Raw genomic sequence first — 24,239 nt, 5'->3', positions numbered from 1 at the left:
CAAGACCTTGAATAATGAGGAGTAAGGAAGGCAGGCAGGCTTCCCAGGTGGCGCTAGTGGCAAAGAACCCGCCTGCCAATGCAGGAGATCCAGGAGATGTGGGTTTGATCCCTGGGTCAGGAAGATCCCCTGGAAGAGGGCATGGCAACCTAGTCCAGTGTTCATGCCTGGAGAATCCCATGGACAGAGGAGCCTGGTGGGCTACAGTCCATAGTGTCACAAAGAGTCTGACACAACTGAAGCAACGTAGCATGTACATAAGGAAGGCAGACACTATGGGAAGGGCAGAGCAGAAAGGGGGAACAGAAAGTGCGAAGCACAGAGGGGAAATCTAGGCGGGCTTGGGAACAGCGAGGAATACATCACAGCCACACACATGTTCTAGATGTGTCCTGTCCTTCCCCAGCCTCAGCCTGCAGGGCAGCAAATGACTAAGAAGAATCCATGATTAGGAAGCTGATCTAACTTGGTCTTCTATGTTGCCCCTTTGTTTCTTGTGCAGGTGTGAGTTGTGTTTTCCTTAACTAAATTTTATACTCTGGGAGGGCAGGGATGATGCCCTGAGATTTTGGGCTGCTGGGACAGAGTTCAGAGCAGGCAGGCAGAGTGGAAGTAAAGGATCTGAGAGAGCTGGGGACCACAGAAGGTAAAGCCCTCACCCAGCATAGGATGGAGGCTGCCCTGAGGGCTCTGCTGCAGATGGAAGCTCAGACTTTCTAGCCTTCCAAACAGAAGCAGGATGTAAATTAAGTTGAGGTGTTTGTTTGTGTATGTGGTCAGTGTTGAGGGTTTTAAGAAAAGGAGAATAGAGCAAAGGATTGCAGTGGGGATTTCTGATGGAGGATGATTGACACCACAACTGGAAATTTAGTTAGAATGAAAAACGGAGCTTTCTAAAGGGAATCATGAACATGGGGCATCCCCTTCCCCAGAGAGTCATTTCAAGATCTGTAGGCAGGCTGGGAGAAATGTGGCAGGCTGGTTTGGAGGCTGGGGGTTGGCTGAGATGGGTTGAAGGAGTTGGGCGGGGTAGGGAAAAGGATGCAGACTAAATGGGAGGGAAAACTTAGCACTAGGGAGATGTTTAAAAGGTAGCAGGGAAGGTGGAATACTGAAGGGAGTTTTGAGGGGACCAGGTCCCCGGGTCCCAGTAGGATCAAAGCCCTTTGTGGTCTGGCTCTCCCATTTCCTTCAGTTGCCATCAAAAACTCAGGCATAGGTTCCCTCCAATCCCAGTGGCTGGTGGTGGTGGTGGTGGGGTGGGTAGATCGAGCAGCCTGTGGGGGGGAGCAGCAGCTGGTGAGTGGGGAGGAAGCTGTGTGCTCAGCAAACAGCAGCCTCAGTGCCCAGTGGCTGCCTCCTCCCTCATCAATCAGCTCAGCCAAATGTCCTTGCATTCCCACCACCCCAAGGGGACTGGGGCTGGGCCAGGGTCCCCAGGGGAGTGAGATGGGATGGGTGGGGGGAGATGAGGGTGGTGCTTGGCTCCCCATCTCTTGGCCTCTGTTCTCTCTTCTCCTGGAAACTCTCAGCTACTCCTGTCATGGAACAGATTCCCTCCTGGCTGCGACCACCTACCACTGTGAGGGCATCAGCTACAAATCACCTGTGGGGGTCTGTTGAGCGGAGGGATGGGGGAGGGGAGGAGGGATGAGTCAGGGCTGAAGAGGAATCTTGTTTTGGTTCTCACGGGACCGGCCCAGGGCAGTCAGCAGGGAGGCTGCTGGCACAGAGGCTTTGTGCTCCCAGCTGGCCTCTCCATCCCTGATGATGCCCTGGACAGCAGGCTGAGACCTGGACCCCGGAAATGTCCTCCCACTACCCACCTTGTTCTAGCCCCCAGCCCTTATCCTCTGCTTCCTACCATCATCCAGAGGGCCAGCCCCCAGCTTACCCTAAATCTGCTGCTCCCCTCTGGGGACTGGGGCCTCCAGACCTTAGCCTCTGGCTCCCTCTCCCTCCTCCTCTGCCCTTGCTCCCCTCAGGGACCCAGGCGTCCTGCCCACTCCCTTCACCATAACAACCATTCTTTTGGAGTTGCTTAAGACTTTAATATCATTTCATTAAATCAGCTAGTTCAGAGAAGATTGGGAGCACAAAGAGCCTGGGGTGGGCAAAAAAGGGCCAAGGTAGGGGGGCTCCAGGGGAAGAGCCCCCTCTCTCCGTGGAGATGGCTCTGAGAAATCAAATATTGACAGTGAGAGAACAGGACTTATTAAAGCTGGGACAGGGGTGTGTGTGTGTGGAGTTGTGGGAATGGCCAGATGCCTGGCTTCTGAGGGTAACGAAGGTTCTGGGAGGAGGGAAACCCTGAAGCAGTGTGGTACAACTCTTCTGCCCATTTCCTCTGCCAGGTATTGAGTCTTGCTACCCTGGCTGTTTCTCAGCTGTCTCCTAGAGCCCCTGGGCACAAGACCCCCATCACAGATGTGATTGCCCCCGATTCAGCCCTTCCCCTACCTTCACCTCTGTTGATGAGCTTCAGTAGTGTTTAATCGGATTGAGGAGTAATTAGCAAAGCGAGATGTTTGATTACCTGTTTAGCATAATGTAGGGGGCTGGGATCCCTAGGCACAGCCAAGGTTGTGGGTGTGTGTGTGTGTGGGGGGGGTGTCAGAAAAGAAATGGGGTCTACACAACATTCCTTTCCCTGAGGGAGCCATGAACCCTGCTTATAAGTCTCCCCATCTTATGCCTCCCCTCAAATCGTCACTCCTTTGGGACTTCTCTCTGGGGGATCTGACCAATCACGTCACCTCTCTGCCACCCACTGCCTAACTGGTTAGCAGGGTAGCCCTGCTTGCTGTGCAGCTGGTTGTGGGATGTGGCAGGATCCCCCTCTCCTTCAGTCCTTGCCCTCAGCAACAAGAGTGTGGGCTGAGCGGAAGCCCAGACACCCACTTTGAAGATAATGGGGGGGCATGCCAAGGGGTAGGTAGGATGGTGAGGTCAGAGCTGGGTCTGGGTGTGTATTAATCCACAGACCCTTCAGGAGTACCAGGGGCTGCCACTCCTCTCCTGCCAGAATACTGGCAATAATGAGACCCGTCAGGTGTGAACATCAACCAGGAAAAAGGGGAACTAAGGTGCCAGCTTCGCTCCTCATCCAGCAAAGAAATTGTCATCAATTTAGCTCCTCATGGAAATGTAATCAGTGGGCTCGCTGCTGGCTTTGTCTTAATTAGGCACTATTGATGGAAGCGGGGAGGGTGCCCTCCCATCCCCCTGACTCGCTTCCTCCCTCCATCTTCCAGCCCTCCCTAAAGCTTCTACCGCCCCAGGTACAGCTCAGTCTTCCAGGCGCCTCTTCTGGCAGAACAGGCCTGCAGCGCCCCCTAGCATCGGCCGCGGTCTGCCCCTCCTCTCACACTCCTCTCCTCCTGATTCCCCAGGACTCAGCCTTTGTTCTTATGGAGAGCCGAGCCCCTCCCCGGCCCGGTCACCTTCCCCAGAGAGTCCCCGCCTCCTGTCTCCCCCAAAACGAGGGACGCTTTCTAAAGTCAATCCTCAGATTCCAAAAATTCCAGTTCCGTTCTTCCTTCCCTCCCCCGCCCCGTGCTGCCCGGCGATCCTAGACCCCAGTCCGAACTAAGAAGGGGGATCGAGCGGGAGGGCAGGGGTGCTCCAGCCCCGGTTTTTCCCCCGGACTCAGCTGCAGCCACGGCTGCCTCGAAATCCTGGAGCTCCTTCTAGAGCGCGTGTGAATCTCGCAGGCGGGACCTCGGGCGCCATCTGCTGGACTCGCCCGGGATGGAGCCCGCAGACCCGGGCGCGGGGTCGGGCGCTTGGGGTTCCCCCAGCCTTTTCAGTTGTTTCCAGCTCCAGTTCGTCCAGCCCATTCCCAGACCAGCCCCCTTCCCTCCAGCTTGCCAGATTTAGCGGCTTTCCCTTGCCCCCCAGCCTTCTTGCCCCGAGTCCCCGCTTGGGTGACGCGGACGAAGCCGTGCCAGCAGCCGCGGGCCGGGGTTTCTCTGCGCCTGCGCAGAGGAGACTGGTTCCGCAGGCTCGGGCCCCCGCCACTCCCTTCCCGCCCCACGCCCAGGGTTGCCGAGGCGACGCGTGCAGGCGCCTGCCCGAGAAAGTCACGCGGGGCAACTTCTTAGCTAGAGTGACCGGTCGGTCGGTCTAGGGAGGAGAGGGTCGGCATCGTGAGGTGTGTGTTGGGGGCAGCGGGAAGCGGGGAGAGGAAGAGTGGGAAGCTATGGGGAGAAGGGGAAGTGGGGAGGGGGTGCGAGGGAGAGTTGTGGGGGGACGGGGAAGAAGGGGCAGTTGTGGGGGAGGGGAGAGGAAGGGGCAGTTGGCGGAGGAGAAGAAGGGCCAACTGGAGTTGAGATGAGGAAGCGGGGACAGTTGTGACAGTTGGGAGGAAGCGCCTTTGAGGGGAGGTTTGCCCACTGGTAGCCACTGGTGGTTGGAGGAGAGGGCCGACCCCTCGACTTATTTCCTGAGAAATAGAGCGAGTCTAGTAGAAAGCGCCTCCTTAGGCCACGGTGTGGATCCGGGGGTGAGCCCCTAGGAGAGGGGGCTCCCACCCTGGCCGGCGGAATGTTCCTGAAGCTCCCGCCGCTGGCAGGGAAGCACAGCCTGACGCTTCTCTGGAGACCGGTGGCAGAAGCCACACTGCAGTAATTGGTTCAGTTGATGTGTTGGCCTAATAGAACGCTTTTCCTTGGAGCAAAGTAGAAATCCTTCAAGTCTGAGACTCATAACGATCAATGCCTGTGGCAGCCTGTGGGGAGGAGGAAGAAAAGCCACAGGTGGCTGGCTGTCAGACTGGAGCTGAGTGAAGAGGGACTGCCCAGCCTTCAGACATTGCCCTGGGTGCCTGCCAGAGATGCCCTGCTTCCCACCATCCCACTTTTCTGAGAGAGACGTTCCTGGGGCCTTCCTCATCACCCCGTTTCTTCCTCCCCCAGACACAATTCCAAGTTCAGTATTGAATGACTTTTGTCCTTCATTTTTCCAGTCTGTTTTCAGGGCATCCGAAATTGAATGATATTAGTCTTCATTAATTGGTCAGCACAGAGTAACTCAGCCAGCTAGGCTAAGAGACCTTTCAGAACACTCAGAACAGGGTTCCTATCACTCAGGAATGGAAAGCTAAAGAGACACATTTCAATTACTAATTTTTCCTTGTTTAAGGAGGTCACAGATTTTAGTGTGGGTAGGAAGGACATTTTTCCCCCTCCTTCCAGCGGGGAACTTGGGAGGAAAGGAGATACATAGGAAAATCATCTTGGTTGCTTAGTGACTTGACACAGTGACAGAGAGTGTGGAAAAAAGGAACCTGAGGACAGTCTTCCCTTCCCTGGGCCCTTGCTCACTCACCATGGCCCTGAGTGATTGAGGGTGTGTGCAGCCACACCTCAGCTGGTAGATCTTTTCTTAATTATCTATGTTCTCACACCTCTGGGCAGAGATAGGGGTTCCTACATCCTCATTAGTGGGTGTCTGCCATACCATCATTTTTATCAGTTTTATTTCTTGGCCATGCCTCGGGGCAGGCGGGATCTTAGTTCCCCAACTAGGGATGGAACCCATACCCCCTGCAGTGGATGTACAGAGTCCACTTCCATTTATTCCTAATGTCTTGAGGGACTGATTTTGATTTTTAACCCAAGGCCCTGAAGAAAGTGGGGGTATCCCAGGGAAAGGACTGAGGTTTGGGGATAGAACTGGTTATGGACCCCCAGCATCCATGTATCTGCAGGTTTTGCCTACGTGATGTCCAGCAAAGCTGACAAAAAGCGGAAAGTGACTAGCCGGGGAAGCGCCCGCCGGCGAGCTGCCCAGTCTACTCTGGATGCACAGGTCGAGGAGATCTCCTTGCCGCCCAGCAGCGAGGTCCAGGTGGAGCCCGAGACCGTCAAGGAGGAGGCTGGTGGGTACCTGCTGGAGAGAGACGTGGAGGCAGAATGTTTGTATTTGAAGAGAGTTTTAGGGCCGGGGAGCAGGTTCTGTTTCTTCTGGGTAAGAAGAAAGGAGTTTAGCTGAATTTCAGGCCGCTGCTAGTTCCCTTGTTTGGGGTTTTCCCTCCTGGCCAGCCTTATACTTGTTCTTTCAGTCTTAAAATTTCTCCCCAGTGCACCCAGAGCTCACCAACAAATCTTCTAGCCTCTTCCTTCTTATTTCAAGTGTTCCTGGTTGCTCCTACGCCAGTGAAGAGGGTTTGATCTCTTCCTTTTTCACCCTGGGTGGCAAAACAAATAGTGGTTTCCTCTCATTAAGCCCATCGCCATGGAGACTCAGCCTGCCTTGCCATCCTTTGAATCCTAAGCCCCACTGAATCTTTCTCCCATCTGTTTAAGGTTGTTGTGTCTCCGCCCTCAGTTTGGCAGGGTCTTGGTAGACTAAGGATGTTCCGGTTCAAGGCCACAGGAAAAGAAGCCTGACGTCTAGATTGAGGAAGAAAAGAGTTTAAAGAGTCTGCCTCTTGTGGCTTTGATTTGGGGGGATTCCTCTATGGTGGGTGAGCTGAGGCCATTAGGGTTGAAAGGTGCTGTTGCTGGGCTGTCCCTTAGAGTGCTGGCCAGTGTAGCTATGACTGAGCTACAGATAGCCCTGCCCTTCTACCTGGGGTTTCCTATACTCCAAGCAGCCTGTCAAGATGGAGAGAAATAGAATCTCCTTTTAATAGTAAAAGGTGAGAGATTAGGCGTGGGCGTGGGAGAAAGGTCCAGGGTACAAAGAGCCTTGCCCTGGGATCTAGACATTAGAAGCGTACAGTTTTTTTTTTCTTTTGAGTTCTTAAAAGCTGTTTAAAGTGGGACTGGCTTCTAGAAGCTGGGTACCAGAAGCAGCAGGAGGAAAGAAGGAAGGCATTGAGGTTCAATTTGGAGAATCCTCTGGGATGGGAATGGAAGGAACTTCTAAATGAAAGCATTAACGCCAAACACCAAGGATCTCTTTAGCTCCAAGCCTTTTAATTGTTTGATTGCTTTCTAGCTGACACTTGATAGAGGTTCAGAGAAGACTTGGGTCTCCAAGGCAGCCCTGAAATGAATATTAATTCTTGCAGTCTTTGGAGTTGGGAGGAATTGAAGCTTGTCCTACTGGAGGCAGAGGGGGCCTACTATGGTCTGAATGTTTGTGTGTCTCCCTGCCCAAATTCATATATTATAATTTTAATGCCCAATATGATGGTGTTACTAGGTGGGGCCTTTGGGTGGTGCTTAAATCATGAGGGAACTGTCATGAGTGGGATTCATGCCTTATAAGAAACAACCCGGAGAGAGTCCGTGTTCACTTCCACCATGTGAGGATACATAGAGAGGTCTGCGACCCAGAAGAGGGCCCTCACACAGCCTTTCTGGCACCCTGAACTCAGACCTCAGCCTCCAGAACTTTGAGAAATAAATGTCTGCTGCTTAGAAGTAAGGGGGGAAAGGGGAAGCAGTGACAAACTTTGTTTTCTTGCCCTCCAAAATCGCTGCAGACAGTGACTGCAGCCGTGAAATTAAAAGATGCTCCTTGGAAGAAAAGCTATGACAAACCTAGACAGTGTATTAAAAAGCAAAGGCATCACTTTGACAAAAGTTCATATAGTCAAAGCTATGGTTTTTCCAGTAGTTATGTATGGATGTGAGAGTTGGGCCATAAAGAAGGCTGAATGTGGAAGAATTGATGATTTTGAATTGTGGTGCTGGAAAAGGCTTTTGAGAAGTCCCTTGGACTGTAAGGAGGTTGTAAACCAGACAATCCTAAAAGGAAATCAACCCTGAATATTCATTGGAAGGATTGATGCTGAAGCTGAAGCTCCAATACTTTGGCTACCTGATGCAAAGAGCTGACTCACTGGAAGAGACCCTGATGCTGGGAAAGATTGAAGGCAAAAGGAGAAGGGGGTGACAGAGGATGAGATGGTTAGATAGCATCACCAACTCAGTGGACATGAATTTGAGTAAATTCCCAGAGATAGAGGAGGACAGAGGTACCTCTTGGGCTACAGTTCCTGGGGTTCCAAAGAGTTGGATATGACTTAGTGACTGAACAGCGACAACAACAAACTGATATTTTGTTATATTAGCCTGGAACAGACTAAGACCAGGCCTAAACACTTCCGGGTGAAGAATGGCAGCTTAAAGGGCACACACCCTTTTGAAGTTCTAATTGATAGCCATTTCCACTAAGAAAAGAAGGAGAAGTACAGATTCATGATCTCATATCTGTAATTTTAAAAAGCCCTGAGAAATAAAAGTCCCCCCCCACCCCCAGAGTTTGGCATCCAAACTTATTGGGTGGTAAAATATAACCTAAACTGACTTGAGGTATTTATAGTCTATTTAAGCCACTTAGTATACATTTTCCTATCTTTTACTGCAGGAATACTAATATGAAAAGTGGAGTGCTGCTGTAGAGCCCCCGGGAGGTGGGTGGGGGTCTCACATCCCATACTGTATTACAAGTCTAAATGCTGAGATATATGTGAAGCTAAGAGTTTTGGATGAGATGGCTGGATGGCATCACCGACTCGATGCACGTGAGTTTGAGTGAACTCCGGGAGTTGGTGATGGACAGGGAGGCCTGGCATGCTGTGATTCATGGGGTTGCAGAGTCAGACACGACTGAGCGACTGAACTGAACTGAACTAAAGAGTTTTGGACAAGGACAAGTTTTGTATTTCAGGCAAATAAGAAAAAGCGTAGAGAACAAGATAATGAACACCCATGTACCCATTACCCAATGTGTAAATTAATCACGATAGCAACAAATGAATCCCTCTGTCCCCCTGCCCCGCAGACCCTTCTCTCCTTCTCCAAAGGTCACCGCTATCCTGAGTTGATGTTTGTCATTCTCAAGCTTGTTTTTTAAATTTTTACTGCATGTATCCATGACCATCACATATTAGTATCATATTGCATGGTTTAGACTTATATAAATTTTACTATAGAAGAGGAAACCTGTTTACTCTTGAGATGGTCTAAGTCTCGTTCTCTCTGCCTAGTTCCTGTCTGAAACCTTGGATGCCCTTGGCTTTCTCGAAGGGCCTTGGCTGTCTCAGTCACTCATCCCTCTCACTCCTGAGCTCCTAGAGTCAGCTGTTCCATCTTTCTCATGATTTCCTTCCTCAACCTCTGTGCCTTACTCCCCTCTTAGGTTTTCTTTCTGGAAGTCTGAGTGTCCTGTTCTCTGAGTGTCTTATTCCCCAAAGTCTTGTGGTTCCATCCCATTAGTTCCTTCTTCCTTTCAGCCCACAGGAGATGGGAAACCCACCTGTTTTGCCCCAGTCTTCTGTGTGAAAAACAGATCATGAGGGAGAGAAACACCCCCTTGACTTTTATGGCATCCAGAGTTGGGGTGGGGGTGCTTGGAGAGGGGCCAATTTCTGAGGGTCTCAACTTTTCAATGTGGGAAGAGGCTAGGGGAGGAATGGCAGGCCGGAAGCTGAGTGGCTGCTGCTGCTGCTGCTGCTAAGTCGCTTCAGTCGTGTCCGACTCTGTGTGACCCCATAGATGGCAGCCCACCAGGCTCTGCTGTCCCTGGGATTCTCCAGGCAAGAACACTGGAGTGGGTTGCCATTTCCTTCTCCAATGCATGAAAGTGAAAAGTGAAAGTGAAGTCGCTCAGTCATGTCCGACTATTAGCGACCCCATGGACTGCAGCCTACCAGCCTCCTCCGTCCATGGGATTTTCCAAGAGTACTGGAGTGGAGTGCCATCGCCTTCTCCGGAGTGGCTAGAATAACCTTAATACTGACTGCCTTCATTCCCCTGCCTCCCTCTGCACCCCTGCCAGCTTTTTAAAAGAAAATTAAGATATAATCCACTTACTATAAAGTTCATGTGTTTGGGACTTCCCTGGTGGTCCAGTAGTTAAGAGACCACCTTCCAATGCAGGGGACATGGGTTTGACCCCTGGTTGGAGAGCTAAGATCCCATATGCTGCCAGGCAAGTGCCACAACTAAGACCTAATGCAGACTAAATACATGTATCAATCAATCAATCAATATTTTTTTTTAATTCATACTTTTAAAGTATATAATTCAGTGATTTTTGCTGTATTCACCAGCCTATGCAACCATCTCCACTATCTAATTTTAGAACATTAAAAAAAAATTTATTTATTTGTCTGCATCAAGTCTTAGTTTCAGCATTCGAGATCTTTAGTTATTGCGTGTGAGCTCTAGTTATAGCACGTGGGATCTATTTCCCCAACTAGGGATCCAATGGGGGCCCCCTGCATTGGGAGTCTTAACCACTGGACCACCAGGGAAGTCCCTAATTTTAGAGCATTTTAACCCCTTCATCAAAAGCCACTTCAGGTACCTTGCGAAACTGGCACCCGATGGCCACTGTATCTTTACTTCTACGTTGCGTGAGAGCTTAGCCTCTTAGCAGTCACTCCCCATTCCCCTTTCCTCCCAGGTCCTGGTAACCATTAATCTGTTACTTTCTGTGTCTTTGAATTTGCCTATTGTGGACATTTTATATAAGTGGAATCATACAATATACTGTCTTTTGTGACTGGCTTCTTTCACTTAATGTTACATTTTCATCCACATTGTCATATTGTAGCAGACCCTCATTCTTTTTCATGGCTGATTAACATTCCACTGCAATTTGTTTATCCATTCATCTTTGGTGGAACCTTGGGTTGTGTCTGCTTTTTGGCTGTTGTGAATAGCAGTGCTGTGAACATGGGCATACAAATATCTGTTTGAGTGCCTGCTTCCAGTTCTGTTGGGTATACCTAGAATTACTGGATCATATGGTCGCAAAGAGTCGGACACGACTGAGCGACTGAACTGAACTGAACTGACTGATGGTGACTCTATATTTAATTTTTAAAGGGATGCTTTCATTTTTGAATTTTCTTCCCAGAGCCAGTATTGGAGCAACCTGAAATACAGAAAGAAGAATTAGAGGAGCGTGAGGTAGATGTGGTAAGTTTGGGTTGTTGTTGAAACAAGTATTCCTCACCAGCAATTGGTGATTCAAAGGATCAGTTGCAGAATGGTGTTTGAGGAATTCTCTTCCGTCTCTCACTTGATACCTTTTCTTTCTACCAGCAGAAACTGGTAGCCTGCTCACTGCAAATCCAGTACACTGAGTAAAGGGCAGAGTTATCCATGCCCCCTACTCCTCCAGTAGAAGAGAGCTTTCAGGAGGGAACGGGACTTTTAGCAGGCCCTTCCTCGTCTCTCCATCTTGGGTCAAAATGTGACAAGCTTTATCTGTCGAATGGGTGAACATCTGGACAAGTTGAACAAGCTGGCAGACACTGTCCTAATTTCTAAGGCATCCTCTTTCTTCCTGCCCTTCGGTGCTCTCCTTTGGCTGAAAAGTTTACAGAAGCCACTTGAAATACTTTCAGAAATTGACACTCCATGACCCCTATACCTTTATTTTCAAGCTGCATCAGAGCCTGGGGACACCTTCTAACCTGGGTTAGAAGAATAGTGACCTTGAACTTTCTAGAAAGGGAGAGCAAAATAACAACTACTCATTAAAGAAAAAAACTGGAAGGGATAGAAAAGTAAAACAAAGAAAGGGAAAATGAAGTTATGACTAAACACATTCAATGTTAGTAATTGGGTATATGTCCTTTCTTTCTGTAGATTTGAGAGTTATTTTGTTTTCTAACAATCTTAACTATACTACAGATTATACTTTTTAAATTAGGCTTTTTCACAAAACATTTTATCATTCTTCATGTTATTACATTCTTAAAAAAAAAATACAGGGGATTTCCCTGGAATTACAGTGGTTAAGACTCTGTGCTCCCAACGTAAGGGGAACTAGGCTCCTTAAAAAAGGACCTTAAAAAAAAATTGGGATGCTATTATTTTTTATCAGAAATACATAAATCACAAGACGCCTCTTTTTTTGGGCTGTGCCTCGAGGTTTGTGGGATCTTAGTTCTCAACCAGAGATTGAACCTGGTCCTGGGGAAGTGAAAACGTGGAGTCCTAACCGCTGGCGTGTCTGCTATGTCACTTCAGTCCTGCCTGACTCTTTGTGACCCTATGGACTGTAGCCTGCCAAGCTCCTTTGTCCATGGGATTCTCCAGGCAAGAATACTGGAGTGGGTTGCCATGTCCTCCTCCAGAGGATCTTCCCCACCCAAGGATCAAGCCCACGTTGGCAGGTGGGTTCTTTACCACTAACACCACCTGGGAAGCCCCCTAACCATTGGATTGCCAGGGAATTCCCTGTAAGTACCATTTTAAATGTTCACACAGTGCTTGATAAGGTATATGTACCATAGTTAAATCCTTACTCTTGGACATTTTTCCATTTATGATTTTTTTTTTTGCTTTCATAGTACTGTGATGAATTTTATAAATAAAACTAACATATTTTGAAATACTTAATATTTCCTAAAATTAGATTCCTGGATATGGAGTTCCTGAATCAAAGAGTAAAGAACATTTGTAACACCTTTAATACATAATGCCAACTATTGTTCAAACAAATTGCATTTTTTGCCCTCATACTAGCAACAAACCCTTTCCAAGCCTGGGTGTTAGCAGTTTAGCAGGTTTTTTTTTTTTAAATAATTATATGCAATACATGATATACTTTTGCTGTGTTTATTTTTATTTCTTTAATTTCAAGTGAAATTGAATATTTTTCCACATTTTCATTTTTTTTCTGTCTCTTTTTTTAATAGCATGAAATGTTTGTTCATGTCCTTAGTGTTCTTTTCACTGGGTCTTCATACATGTCTTTTAAAAAAATTAATTAATTAATTTTAGTTGGAGGGTAATTACTTTACAATATTGTAGTGGTTTTTTTCCCATACATTGACATGAATCAGCCATGGGTGTACATGTGTCCCCCATCCTGAACCCCCCTCCCATCTCCCTCCCCATCCTATCCCTCAGGGTTGTCCCAGTGCACCGGCTTTGAGTGCCCTGTTTCATGCATCAAACTTGGACTGGTGATCTATTTCACATGTGGTAATATACATGTTTCAATGCTATTCTCTCAAATCATCCCACCCTCGCCTTCTCCCCCAGAATCCAAAAGTCTGTTCTTTATATCTGTGTCTCTTTTGCTGTCTTGCATAAGGGTCATCGTTACCATTTTTCTAAATTCCATATATATGCGTTAATATACTGTATCGGTGTTTTTCTTTCTGACTTACTTCACTCTGTAGAATAGGCTCCAGTTTCACCCACCTCATTAGAACTGATTCAGATACATTCTTTTAAATAGCTGAGTAATATTCCATTGTGTATATGTACCACAGCTTTTTTATCCATTTGTCTGCCAATGGACATCTAGGTTGCTTCCATGTCCTAGCTATTGTAAATTTTTAAAGAAATTTATTTATTTATTTATTTTGCTGTGCCAGGTCTCAGTTGTTGCACTTGGGATCTTTAGTTGTGCCACGTGGGATCTAGTTCCCTGACTAGGGATTGAACTCTGGTCCCCTGCACTGAGATCACAGAGTCTTAGTCACTGGACCACCAGGAAAGTTCTTTTATGCATGTCTTTATATATGAAAGATTTTGGATCAGTGGTTAAATTTTCTTGACCTGGAAACTGTAAGCAAAAGGGATTGCTTTTCATCTTCTAGGAGTACTGGGAGGACAGAGGGACTTCTCCAGTTCACTGAGCTAGGTCTTCATATCCTGTAGTTTTCTTAATTTATTTAATGCTGTTCTAAATAATGCTATGTTTTTTTCTAGCCACCAGTTATGACTTATTTTCCATCCAATTGATTTGTCCTTTGTTGTTTTCCAGTTTTGTCTTTTCCGCTCCCTTTTTCTTTTTTCTAGCTGCTGGGCCAGTTGACTTTTGCCCAGTGTAGCAAACTTATTCCAGTATTCTGTGGAGGCCACATCATGGAAAAACTGCTCTTCTACCTTTATTCTTTTTCCAGCTTGTCATCCTCTTGCCCCTAATTTCTTGACTGAGGCTAATATCCTACATGTTCCCTTAATTTAGTTTTACTGTGAGGTTGAAAGTTTTTTGATAAGACATTTTTACAACCACAGGCATAAATGAAATATTTCAGAAAGATACTATCCCTAAGTCTTCCTCTATGATCCATTCTATTTTTACTCATAGAGGGAAGAGGATCTTATTGTCTTGTTTCTTCTGAAACCTATCAGTCAGTTGGGCCTCAGCTTTTTCTTGGGAACCTAGCTGCCTGCCCTCACTCCCCATGACTCCCACACATGGCAGTGGAGGGGAAGTGCCCCACACTGACAGCTGTGCCTGCTCTGGCCCTCTGCTCTCCTTCCGCAGAAGCCCCTCCTCCTGTCCCGAGCTGTGCTGACAGGACTGGCGGACGCCACATGGACAGAGGAGCACAGCGCTGTTCTGGAACACTTTGCCCAGGACCCTTCGGAACCCATCCTCACCATCTTCATCGACCCTTGTATGGGGCTGAAGCTAGACCTGGGAATGCCTGTGCAGGTGCGTACTCCACCATCCAGACCCCAAGGTGTTCTCCCCAGGGGGCTGCGGGTTCCGCAGACCCCAGTCATCTGTATCTAATCTCTCATGCCCAAGGTCTGTTGAGCCTCACAGTGTGTGGGACATCCTGCTTGGCAGCAGAATACAGAGAGAAATGAGGCAGGGTTTTGCTTTTGATGATCTCATGGTCTAGTGGGGAAGACAGACATATAAAAAATATTTACAATATATTATGATGCCTGGACAAAGCTTTATAAGAGTCTTATGGGAGCAACTAATGTAGCCCCTGGAATTCTGGCAAGGCCTGGTGATGGAGGAGATATTTGAGTTCGGGATGAAGGGTAAGTAGGATTTCATCGAGGATGAGTAAGAGCATCCAGGTAAAGAACACTTTATGTGCAAAGAAACGAGGAGTTGGGGGAAATGATACTAAAAAGGTAGGTTGGTCTCTGCCTCTGAAGGGCCTTGAATGTTATGCTAAAGAATTTGGCTTTATTCCAGAGGGAACTATTAAGGGCTTTCATGAGTTAGATAGGTAACTATTTCAACAGTGGGGGAGGATACATTAGTGAAAGGTAAACCACAGGTAGGAAAACAGTTAAAAGACAGATGTATAGTAAAGTTAGTGGTAGAATATGGGTGGTGGGTGTACAGGTTATTATTGTAAAATTCTTTTAGTGTTCCCGTATGTTTGAAATTTGGGGAAATAAAATTTTGGAAAAGAAAAAGGCTATTGCTTGGCTTTTATTGGTCCACATACAAAAATTGAAATGATAATGAAGAGTAGCATGGTCCTGTACAATGACACAATTTGTAAAGCTTTCCTTATTAAGCAAAGCCCAAAACAGGCTATCTCTTTTTCCTGTATATTGGCAATAATTGGCTATAAAGCATCACACAAAAAAATTTCATTCAGAAAAGTAACAAAAATATGCCAAAAACTTAGGATGTATATGAAGGAAAACAACTTTGTTGCAGGCCACAAAAGAAGATTTAAATAAATGATGAGCCCTATCCTGTTTCTGAGTGGGAATCTTAATATTATGTAGATCATTCCATCCAATTAAATGTACCATTTTATTACAACTCCAATCGAAGTACCACAGTCCCTAGATTGCTAGTGTAAAGGATTTTTAAAAGTATATCCTGAAAAATAGCAAAAAAAAAAAAAAATGATTAAGAAGGAAAGTGATGAAGGAGACCTGTGAATGAAAATCTTTTATTAAATTACAGTAATTAGGACTGGCCTGGTGGTCCAGTGGTTAAGAATCTGCCTGCCAATGCAGGGGATATGGATTCAATCCTTGGTCTGGGAAGATTCTACATCCGGGGCAACTAAGCCCGTGTGCCACAACTACAGAGCCTGTGTTCTAGAGCCCGGGAACCGCAGATTCTGAGCCCATGAGCTGTAACTGCTGAGCCCATGTGCTACAACTACTGAAGTGTGAGCATCCTAGAGCCCATGATCTGCAATGAGAGAAGCCACTGCAATAAGAAGCCTGAACACTGAGCAGCTGGAGAGTAGCCTCCACTCACCGCAACTAGAGAAAGCCTGGGTGTAGCAATGAAGACCTAGTGCAGCCAAAAATAAATAAATAAGAGCAATTAAAACAAAGGTCCATCTAGTCAAGGCTATGGTTTTTCCAGTAATCATGTATGGATGTGAGAGTTGGACTATAAAGAAAGCTGAACACCGAAGAATTGATGCTTTTGAACTGTGGTGTTGGAGAAGACTCTTGAGAGTCCCTTGGACTGCAAGGAGATCCAACTAGTCCATCCTAAAGATCAGTCCTGGGTGTTCATTGGAAAGACTGATGTTGAAGCTGAAACTCCACTTTAGCCACCTGATGCGAAGAGCTGACTCACTGGAAAAGACCCTGATGCTGGGAAGGATTGGGGGCAGGAGGAGAAGGGGATGACAGAGGATGAGATGGTTGGATGGCATCACCGACTCAATGGACATGGGTTTGGGTAGACTCTGGCAGTTGGTGATGGACAGGGAGGCCTGGCGTGCTGTGGTTCATGGGGTTGCAAAGAGTCGGACACGACTGAGTGACTGAACTGAACTGAAAATAGACCGGGGCAGGAATATGTATTATATAAGCAACAGCAAAGAAGCAGAAAGAAATGAAACATATAGGCAAGCATTTTCAACAAAGCTAGCATTTAAAATCTGTGGGGAAAGATGGATTATTCCATGAATAGAATTGGGGAACATGGAAAACAAAGGTTTTCCATTTAAAAAATGTAGATAGCTGGGGCAAGAGGAAAAAAGGGAGCTGTTGATCAAAGGGTACACGGTTTCTGTCACTACAACAAAGGCAACAAAAGCAAAAATAAACAAGTGGGACTATATCTAACTAAAAAGCTTCTTACACAGCAAAGGAAAAGCATCAACAAAATGAAAAGGCAGACTATGAATGGGCGGAAATATTTGCAAATCCTATATCTGATAAGATTTGAATACATGTCCAAAATATACATAAAGAACTCATACAATTTAATAGCGAGAAACAAACAATCTGATTTAAAAAGGTGCAGAAGAATTGAAAAGACATTTTTCCAAAGAAGATATACAAATGGCCAACAGGTACCTGAAAAGGTGCTCAGTGTCACTAATCAGAGAAATTCAAATCCAAACCACAATGAGGTATCACCTCATGCCTGTTAGAATGGCTGTCGTCAAAAAGACAAGAGATGACAAATATTGATGAAGGTGTGGAGAAAAGGGAACCCTTGTGCACTGGGAATGAAAATTGGTGCAGTTGTGGAAAACAGTATGGAGGTTCCTCAAAAAAAAAAAAAAAAATTGAACTACCATATGATCTAGCAATTCCACTTTTGGGTATGTATCCAGAGGAAATGAAATCACTCTCGAAGAAATATTGGCACCCCCATGTACTATAGTACTATTTATAATAGCTAAGATATGGAATCAGCTTAAGTGTCCATCTATTGGATGAGTGGATAAAGAAAATGTATATGTATATACACACACACACACACATACCATACATACACACACAATGGAATATTATTCAGCAAAGAGAAAGACAAAATATCTTGCCATTTGCAACAACATAGGTGGCCTTGGACTTCCCTGGTGGCTCAGACGGTAAAGCGTCTGTCTACAATGTGGGAGACCTGGGTTCAATCCCTGGGTCGGGAAGATCCCCTGGAGAAGGAAATGGCAGTCCACTCCAATACTCTTGCCTGGAAAATCCCATGGACAGAGGAGCCTGGTAGGCTACAGTCCATGGGGTCGCAAAGAGCTGGACACAACTGAGCGACTTCACTTTCACTTTCAGGTGGCCTTGGAGGGTATTATGCTTAGTGCAATAATACAGAGAAAGACAAATACTGTATGATCTCACTTATATGTGAAATCTGGAGAAAAAAAAAACAACAAAACTCATAGGAACAGAGAACGGCACAGATTGAGAACCAGAGGAGGGAAAAAGAGGACTGATTGGTGGTTGCCAGAGTTGGGGGTGAGGGAGTACAGAAAATGGGTGAAGTTGGCCAGAAGGTACAAACTTCCAGTTATAAGTTCTGGGGATGTGATGTACAGTACAGCATGGTGATTCTAATTAACAATAGTGGATTATATATTTGAAAGTTGCTAAGGGAGTAGATTTTAAAAGTTCTGATAAGAAAAAAATTGTAACTATGTAAGCTGATAAATGTTAGCTGGACTTACTGTGGTAATCATTTTTGCAATAGATATACATATCAAAGCATTACATTGTATACCTTAAACTAATACAGTGTTATAGGTCAATTATATTTCAGTAAGACTGGGGGGGAAATGATACAGAATTTCATTTATGCAAGGTTAATAAGTTCTGGAGATCTAATATACAGTGTGGTAACTCTAGTTAATATTACTGTATAATTTGCTAAAGGGTAGATCTTAAGTGTTCTCACTACAAAAAGAAAGGAGAATGGTAACCATATGGAATAATAGATATGTTAATTAGCTTGATTGTAGTGATCATTTCGCAGTGCACATTTATATCAAAACAGCAAGGAAAGTGAAAGTGGCTCAGTCATGTCCGACTCTTTGCGACCCCATGGACTGTAGCCCACCAGGCTCCTCTGTCTATGGGGATTCTCCAGGCAAGAATACTGGAGTGGGTTGCCATGCCCTCCTTAAAGGGATCTTCCCAACTCAGGGATCGAACCCAGGTCTCCCACATTGCAAGCAGATTCTTTACCAGCTGAGCCACCAGGAAGCCACAAAACAGCAGGGTGTACACCTTAAACACAATTTTAATTTGTCAATTATGGTTTGGCAAAGCTGAAAAAAGCCTTTTTAGCATGCCAGAATATATTCTAGGGCGTCCCCAGTGGCTCAGTGGTAAAGAATCTGCCTGCCGATGCAGTAGACACAGTTTGATCCCTGGTCTGGGACGATCCCACATGCCAGGGAGCAACTAAGCCAAGGTGCCGCAACTGCTGAGCCTGTGCCGTACAGCCAGCGCTCCACAGCAAGATAAATCAGCGCGAGGAGAGGCCAAAGCACCGCAACTGGAGAGTGGCCTCTGCTCGCCACAAGGAGAGAAAAACCCTCGCAGCAGTGAAGACCCAGCACAGCCCCAGATAAATAAATTCTAAATAGATCACGGATTTAATTGTATTCTCCTAGGGCAAGAAGGACAGTTGAAAAACTTCCTTAGGAAATTATTTCTTTTGAATACTTGGAACAATAGCAAAAAGTAAAGCCAGAAAAACAAACAAAAACAAGCACCCAAGAGTAAACAAACTAGGAAAGAAGCAAAATCTGAAAGGTCTATGCACTGATTTAAGGAAACCATTCTCCCTGCAGGAATGGTGGACACCCCTCCTCACCACCACCAGCAGTGAAATGGAGTGAACCTCAGAGTATTTAACAAAATCTGAAAAGAGAGAAAGAGCCTATGCATTTTAACAAAGATTTTACACTGTTTTAAATTGGTCTTAACTACCTGCCCATCCCCTCACGCTATTATTTTAGTCTAGAGAAAAGTGAATGGAACGTAAAATACCCAGTCATTTCGCTTTAACTTCAATGAGGAAGTCAAACTGGGCTTTCACAGTGGGACATCAGGAAGTCACCCACAGTACTTGAAAGCAGAAGGAATGAATTCAGAGAGCGGAGCAAGCAGGAGGCAAGTGAAAAGGAATTGCAGGGCAACTGCAAGCATACTACATCAAGGAAGAAAGAGAGCAGAACAAAGCGTGCACGTGAGGAAAATGTAACTGAACAGAAGGCAGTTTTTCACACCAGCATCATGTTTTAATACGACTTAATAAGAATTTAATTTTTTAAAAAGCTGAGCGACGAAACAATAAAATGTGAGAATGAGATAAAAGAGCGATTGCAGATTTTTGAAATAAAGCAGCCTGTTTACATGTTAAAACTAGTAGATTAGAAACAGCAAGGGACTGAATAACTATTGCTGAAAATATGAATGGACATAGAAGAGAGGCTTGAGATAATTACAGTGTAGGGAAAAGAAAAAAACCAATGACAATACGATTAGAGAGAAGTTGATACGTGTGAAAGACAGACACAGGTAATCTAACATAGGGAGCCAGCTAATGAAACAAAATATAAATTTTAAAATAGAATACAGAGAATTTCCCTGAACTGCTGAAGGAACTGAATGGGGGAACTGAAAGGACATACTTTATTCCACAAAAATTTGTTACACAATGTTTAATGTCAACACATGTCTTAGTTAAGCTGATTACATTTAAGGAAATTAATTCTTTGGAAACATCACCTATGTGGTATTCCTGCCAAGAATATTTAACTTGCATCTAATAATGAGGAAACAATCCGACAAATTAAAATTAAGGGACGTTTTGAAAATCAACTGGCCCGGAGTATTAAAAATATCACTGTCATGAAAGAAACCTTGTGTGATCTGAATTGGATCCTGGGTGGGAAGAAAGCAGTTGTAAATGACATTATTTGGACCACTGGGAAAATTTGAATGTGAACTGTGTATTATGTAAAGTATTAAATGAAGTTCAATTTTCTGAGTGTGATAATTACAGTTTGGGGAGTGTTGGCGAATATCCTCACTTTTAGGAGCCATATGCTGAAGTATGTAAGGGTGTAGTTTTATAACGTCTGCTACTAGCTCTGAAATGGCTGGCTCAGCAGAGAGAGAGAGAGGATGCGAGACAGAGATGGAGAGAGAAGAGAGTGCAATCATGCACACATGTGGCAAAATGTTAACAATTAGTGGATCTAGATGAAGGGCATGTCAAAACAATAGTATAACAAAAATTGGGAAGTGGTAAGACAATGAGAGAAAGTATGAGGATGCATGCCCATGTTCCTACCTTTCAAAGCGGTGAGTCAGTTGAAGTTAAAGTTGAAAGGTAATGAGAAAACTAAACTTTGTTTTTCAGCTACTTGGGTTACGGGATCTTAGTTGCCTGACCAGGGGTTGAACCTGGGCCAACAGCAATGGCAGCGATAAGTTCTAACCACTGGACCAGGGAATCCTGGAAAAAACTAACCTCTTAATATTTTTCATAATCTTTCTTACAACCTTAGAAAGGGGTCTTTTAGGAAGAAATCTCTCTTACAGCTAAAGAAACATTTATTTGGAGCTCAACAATTTATCAATGTCTTTTTATTCCATTAAATTCAATACTTTTAATTAAAAATAGCATGATCCTAAAGCAATAGCATGATCCTATTTTGAAATAATTTTTTTGTTTTTCTGTATATATATCTACAAGAGATGTCTAGAATAATATTTTCTCTAATGATAATGATTAGTGTCTAAATGGTGGAATTTTAACGACATTTAAATTTTTATCTGTGTACTTTTCTGCATTGTTTCAGATATTTATAAATAACATAATTCTAACAAAAATAATAGTTGTTTACCTTTTTAAAAAATAAATACAAAATGCCAAAATTTAATTCTGGGTAACGGGAAGATGAATGATTATGAATTTCTTCTTTGTACTTTATTTTCAGTTTTTAAAGTTAAATAAATTGTAAAGAATAGTTACAAAAGCACTAAAGAAAAAAACAGTGAAACTGTTCTTAGAGTAGGAATGACTTTTCTAACCATGTAGAAGTCAGAAACTAAGAAGTTTTAACAACATGAAAGTTATACATTTTTTAATGTAAACAACAATAAAAACTCAGCATAAACAAAACTGCAGGATAAATGAAAAATTAGGGGAGGGACTTCCCTGGAAGTCCAGTGGTTAAGACTCTAAACTTCCAATACAGAATGTGCAGGTTTAATCCCTAGTCAGTGAACTAAGAACCCACATGCATCATGGTCAAGAAAAAAATTGGGGGAAAAGTTATGCAAGTGAAAGAAAAACCTTAGACAATTGTCTCTTACCTTTGGTTCATCTCCTTTCTGCTTTTCCTGTATCTTTTTCATTCCATTTATCCATCCATCTGTCATTTATGGAGCATCTAGAGTGTCCCAGGCACTGCTAGGTTCTGTAGAGAATACGCAGTCTTTACCCTCAAGGAGTGCTCTCTGCATTTCCTCCACAACCCTCTGGATACAGAAACTGTTGTGTCCCTGACAAGAACAGGAAACATCTCGTGTTTCTTATATTTGGAGAAGGATCAGGATATGCTAAGGGGATGCGACCAGGGTTTCATGACTGGAGCCTCAGATTCCCTTGGGTAGCATGGCTGGGCCTGGACCCTGAACTCTGCTCTACTGTCTTCCATGCAGACTCAGAACCAGATTGTCTACTTCATTCGCCAAGCCCCGGTCCCCATCACTCCAGAGAACTTTGAGGAGACGGTGCAGTTTGGGACAGTGCGGGGTGCCTACATCCCAGCCCTACTTCGGCTGCTTAGTGGCGTCTTTGCCCCTCAGATCTTTAAAAACACAACCTGGCCCGAGAGCATTCGAAATCATTTTGCTTCTCACCTGCACAGGTTCTTGGCCTGCCTAACAGGTGAGCAGAATGGCCGGGGTGCCTGTTTTCTCCCCATTCCCCACCAATAGTAGAGCGAGTGAGGCAGGTGGGAGATTGATCCTGAGTACCTGCGTTGCTTGGCACAGAGTAGGTGCTTGGAATGTGTTTGTTGAATGAGTGAAACAGGGTCTGCAGTGTGCCTTCTAATCTGGATACAGTTTTCTGTGGTCCAACAGTTGCCCAGACTTGCTCAGAGTTGGAAATTTCCAAGAGTACATGTGGGATTAGGGAAACTGGAGGTAGTGTGGGGGCAGCAGGGGAGTGCTTGTGTCCTGGAAGAGAGTGTCGAGGGCATTGTATTGCTCTCAGACCTCATTTTATGACAGTCTCTTATGACATCTCAACGAGGTTTTCCCTCTTGCCTTCTGTCATTTTCCTGATGTCAAAAAAGCATGAGTCCTAGTTTCTCCTGCCTGCTCTCCTGAGATGCACATAGCTCCTGGGCCCCGGATCATCAGCCATGATAGGAACTAGGGTGGCATAAACCCGTCACCCTCTGTGAACTCTCCTGGTTCTTTCGTTTCCTCAGACACTCGGTATAAGCTGGAGGGGCACACCGTCCTCTACATCCCCACAGAGGCCATGAACATGAAGCCTGAGGTCGTGGTTAAAGACAAAGAGCTGGTGCAGCGACTAGAGAGTGAGTGGCTGGCGTTGCTCCTGTGTCAGGGCTCCTGAGGGGGAGGAGTAGGGATGGGCAGCGCAGAGGCTGGGACAGGAGGTGGTTTAGGAGGGTTCTGTTGCGGGTGGAGGGAAGGATGAAAGTGGGGAGCGCTGCAAGGAAATGCAAGAGGTTTTGTCCTCTCCCCGGCAGCCTCCATGATCCACTGGACACGGCAGATAAAGGAGGTGCTCAGTGCCCAGGAGTCGGTGGAGACAGGAGAAAACTTAGGTCCTTTGGAGGAGATTGAGTTTTGGCGCAACCGATGCATGGACCTGTCTGGCATCAGCAAACAGCTGGTGAAGCCGGGAGTGAAGCACATCGAGTCCATCCTGCGTCTCGCCAAGTCATCCTATCTGGCACCCTTCATGAAGCTGGCCCAGCAGATCCAGGTTTGTGAGTGGATCGAAGGATGCAGACTTGGCAGAAAGTGCCCAGTGGTGGGGATAATGTAAGGCACTAAGAAGAGAGAGTCAACATGTTCATCAGCCGCAGAGATAGACGCACCCAGTGCTTGGACTTGGGCTTGTGGGAGAGTATAAACATAGTAGAACACAAGGCCTCAAGGAGCTTATAGTTTAACTAGGGAGACACCTAGTTACTTGCCAAATGTACTATGTTGAGTGCCCTCTAGGAGCCCAACCCCTACAATCCAGCTGAGAAGGAAGGCTAACACAAAAGAGATGACTATGTGGCCTGGGGTCAAAGGCGAACCCATTCAGTTCAGCAAAGAGAGCTGCAAAAGAAACACTTCAAAAATTTATATTTGAAGGCTTCTTTAGTGGCTCAGGGGCTTCCCTTGTGGCTCAGCTGGTAAAGAATCCTCCTGCAATGTGGGAGAACTGGGTTTGATCCCTGGGTTGGGCAGATCCCTTGTAGAAGGGAAAGGCTACCCACTCCAGTATTCTGGCCTGGAGAAGTCCATGGACTGTGTAGTCCATGGGGTCGAAAAGAGTTGAACACGACTGGGTGACTTTCACCTCACTTGGTGGCTCAGTGATAAAGAATCCATTTGCCAATACAGGAGACGTGGGTTTGATCCCCGATCCAGTAAGATCCCACATGCCATGGAGCAACTGACTTCATGTATCACAACTGTTGAACATGTGCTCTAGAGTCTGGGAGCCGCAACTCCTGAAGCCTCTGCACCCTAGATCCTGTCCTCCGCAACAAGAGAAGTCACGGCAATGAGAACCAGTGTGCCACACACAACTAGAGAGTAGCCCCCGCTTGCCTGATCTAGAGA

At 45.6% G+C, this 24,239-nt stretch overlaps 1 protein-coding gene and 1 long non-coding RNA gene across 3 annotated transcripts in view; one reads left to right on the top strand and one right to left on the bottom strand.

The window, feature by feature from the left end:
• The first annotated feature begins 4,071 nt into the window (after positions 1 to 4,071).
• DNAH2 (dynein axonemal heavy chain 2) overlaps positions 4,072 to 24,239 on the top strand; it is a 109,607-nt gene continuing 89,439 nt past the window's right edge. Inside the window, exons 1-7 of one of the 2 annotated variants that reach the window (XM_055576633.1) lie at positions 4,072 to 4,153; positions 5,711 to 5,881; positions 10,822 to 10,883; positions 14,200 to 14,370; positions 22,083 to 22,311; positions 22,862 to 22,972; positions 23,147 to 23,385. In XM_055576633.1, the coding sequence (XP_055432608.1) occupies positions 5,725 to 5,881; positions 10,822 to 10,883; positions 14,200 to 14,370; positions 22,083 to 22,311; positions 22,862 to 22,972; positions 23,147 to 23,385 (969 nt within the window). In that variant the 5' untranslated portion in view covers positions 4,072 to 4,153; positions 5,711 to 5,724. Of the gene's footprint in view, positions 4,154 to 4,873; positions 5,882 to 10,821; positions 10,884 to 14,199; positions 14,371 to 22,082; positions 22,312 to 22,861; positions 22,973 to 23,146; positions 23,386 to 24,239 lie in introns of those variants that run through there. The other variant, XM_055576632.1, reaches the window with a different exon arrangement.
• LOC129649326 (uncharacterized) lies at positions 4,418 to 6,272 on the bottom strand. Its single transcript, XR_008713091.1, has 3 exons — positions 6,100 to 6,272; positions 5,722 to 5,892; positions 4,418 to 4,729 (listed from the first exon to the last, which is right to left on the bottom strand). It is a non-coding gene; the product is annotated as an uncharacterized LOC129649326 (long non-coding RNA).

Source organism: Bubalus kerabau, chromosome 4 (assembly GCF_029407905.1).
Source record: "Bubalus kerabau isolate K-KA32 ecotype Philippines breed swamp buffalo chromosome 4, PCC_UOA_SB_1v2, whole genome shotgun sequence".
Lineage (NCBI taxonomy): Eukaryota > Metazoa > Chordata > Mammalia > Artiodactyla > Bovidae > Bubalus > Bubalus kerabau.
Note: the sequence above shows the minus strand (reverse complement) of the source record. Positions and strands in the feature narration are given on the sequence as shown.